At 50.8% G+C, this 2773-nt stretch overlaps 1 protein-coding gene across 1 annotated transcript in view; it reads left to right on the top strand.

Moving 5' to 3' along the window:
- Positions 1 to 148: 148 nt before the first annotated feature.
- TPD52L2 (tumor protein D52-like 2) overlaps positions 149 to 2773 on the top strand; it is a 13184-nt gene continuing 10559 nt past the window's right edge. Inside the window, exons 1-3 of the mRNA XM_010143465.1 lie at positions 149 to 289; positions 1190 to 1338; positions 2002 to 2061. Of these exons, the coding sequence (XP_010141767.1) occupies positions 188 to 289; positions 1190 to 1338; positions 2002 to 2061 (311 nt within the window). The 5' untranslated portion in view covers positions 149 to 187. The remainder of the gene's footprint in view (positions 290 to 1189; positions 1339 to 2001; positions 2062 to 2773) is intronic.

The following is a 2773-nucleotide window of genomic DNA, read 5'->3' as shown; positions in this document are numbered from 1 at the left end:
TAGGTGCTGATGGAGGAGGCTCCAGCGGGGCTTTCCCTTCCCCTTGTCTGCGAAGCCCCTTTGCTCACCCTGCCCGGGCTTGCACAACGCACTGCGCTGGCTGCTGCTCACTCTGTCTGCCCTCTGCTCCTTGTCTGCGACAGATATCAACCTTAACTCTCCCAACAAAGGTCTGCTGGCGGATGCCATGACGGATGTGCCGGTGGATAACGCGGCCTCGGCCAGGAGCGCCGTGCCCGAAGGGCTGACTCTTGCCGAAGAGGAGGAGCTGCGCGCCGAGCTCGCCAAGGTACCGTGTGCCGCCGCGCTTGGGTTGTGCTAGAAGGAACAAACCAGAGCTGCAGCAGCAGGACGTGGGGTTTTGTGTTGTTTTTTGTTTCGCGGCGGCGTTACCTTTGGATCTCTGAGCTAATTGTGAAAAGGCACAAAGCTGGCAGGTACTTCAAACGCTGCGGTGTGTTGTGGGAGCGTTCCTGGAACGGCTTGATTTAGAGCTCTGAGGAAATAAGTGGCTTTTGATGCCATGAGCTTGATCTAGGCTTTTAGCTCCATTTGAAGCAAGAAAACACTTTTGGCCAGTGGTATGTGAAAAAAAAAAAAACCACCCTTGTTTTTCCTTAGGAAACTGAAACACTGAAGCACTTAATGTGCTCTATTTTTCTACCTTTTTCTCTTGAATATTTATTACACTATAAGCAGCTCTTTATGCTTTGCAAGAGCTGAGAGCTTGTAATATCTTACATTCTGGGCACCTTTTGGAGTGTAAAATTAGTTGATAACCTCTGTCAAAAGCGAGGCCAAAGACAATTGCAGCTGCTCTTCTTTCTTTCACTGGAGAATATCATGGTGGTTCTTTGACTTGCAAGTTCTCTCAAGGGAGCACTTTGCTGCCTTGGGTCTCGCAGGTCTTGGTGAGCTGCAGTTAAAGCAGAAATCAACCCCCTCTGCCTGGTGCTTTGAAAGCGTTGTAAGAAAGATCTCTGAGGAGAGACTCTTTGCTTTGACGGTATCAAAGACAAAGAACCATGAGGTAGAAGCCTTAGTTAATGAGTTTGGCGGCCGATGGTTATCTGTTGTTGGAATGACATTGCCAGGAAGGTGTTCTGTCTGTCCTGGTGCCGTTAAATCACCAGCACCATGACTCGTGTGGGTGTTTTCCCTGCGGTTTAAAGACAAACCTCTCCCGAAGGTTGAGGAAGAGATCGGTACTCTCCGGCAAGTTCTGGCTGCGAAGGAGAGGCACTGCGGGGAGCTGAAGAGGAAGCTGGGTTTGACTCCCCTGGATGGGCTAAAGCAGAACCTCTCAAAGAGCTGGCACGACGTCCAGGTCTCCAACGCGTAAGTGTTGCTCGTGATGCCCATCTGTGGAAACACGACTCTCGTAATTATTTCCCAGCAGTGTATTCCAGGGCTCTTCCAACTGGTTGGAGGCTTTTGCTCTGATCTAGGTCGCCACGAAACAGTTCAGTTTGCCCGTTTCTGCTTGTTCTTTGAGGCGTAGGGAGCTGCTGCCTGAACTCGGGCTCAGAGAAGGTTGAAGCTCTGCAGCACAGGGCTGGTTCAGGAGCTGTTTCCTGAGTCGTTAGCTTGAAAAGAAAAGCCTGCACTTCCTAGGGGGAAAATGTGTCAGGCTGGTGTGCATTGGGCATGGTCATCTCTGCCTGAAGATCTGCAGCTCAACTGACTGTTCCTGAGCAGGTGTGAAGGAAGGGGTCACTGCAGGGCTGGGCAGGGCCAAGGGGGCAGTCAGAGGTAAGTTTGACCCCGCAGTTGTGCCTGGGTGTAAAGATCCCGTAGAGATACTTACTAGAGTAACCGACCTGGGGTTTGGAGCTAGCGACAGTGGGTTGTTGAGCTGTTCATCTCAACGTTTGTTCCTTCCCTTTTCCTCATCTTCCCTCCTCCACCCCTGCCTGATTCCTGTTGTTGTGACTGAAATCTGCGTCCTTGTCTTCTGAAAAATGAATATTCAAGTTATTCATTAACACTTTCTGTTTCTAGTTATGTGAAAACATCTGAGAAACTTGGAGAGTGGAATGACAAAGTGACACAGTCTGACTTGTGAGTGCCTGGGGCTCCTCAGCCACACGCCCTTGCTCCTTGCTGCCCTCCCCGAGCTGTGCTGCTGCTTGTCCTTGGGCGTCAGGGGCTGGGTGGGGGCTGGAGGAATAGCGGAGCAGGGCTGGCGTCCGCAGCGCACCTCGCTTGCAGCTATCAGCATCCCTCAGATGCAGAGGAGATGAGTAAACGTTGCTGCTGTCAGCTCTCTCATGGTCTTGCTACTGCAGAAGAAAAATTCCAATCAGTTACCAGACCACAGTTTATTAAAGACAAAAACAAGGGGGAAAAATCCACCAGTTTCCCACTAGCTGGTCGTCGGTGGCTTAGTCTTTCCAGCTGTCTTATTAGTGAACCACTGCCTTTACTGTGAAACTCTTTCTCTCCTCCTCACGGAGGTTGGGATGGGCTGATTATTGCCTTTCTGTGTGGCCACCGCGAGAGAAGGTGCCGAAGGGGTTTACTGGTAGCTGGAAACGGGGCTGAGCAAACGCAGACCCTGATGTGAGCTTTTGAAAGCCGCCTGCACTGGTGGGTGTGCGCCCTTTCGACGTCGACACTAGAAAGCTGTGACTCCTAGTCTTTGCTGTATACAAGCAGGTGACAAAGTCCACGAAGTGTGGACAAAACATCTGGCTGCTTTTGTCGCTAGAATATACTCTTTAGTTATTTTAGACCTCCCTTTATACTAGACGTGGATCGTTTTGATTCCTGC

Source organism: Buceros rhinoceros, unplaced genomic scaffold (genome assembly GCF_000710305.1).
Source record: "Buceros rhinoceros silvestris isolate BGI_N320 unplaced genomic scaffold, ASM71030v1 scaffold37429, whole genome shotgun sequence".
Lineage (NCBI taxonomy): Eukaryota > Metazoa > Chordata > Aves > Bucerotiformes > Bucerotidae > Buceros > Buceros rhinoceros.
Note: the sequence above shows the minus strand (reverse complement) of the source record. Positions and strands in the feature narration are given on the sequence as shown.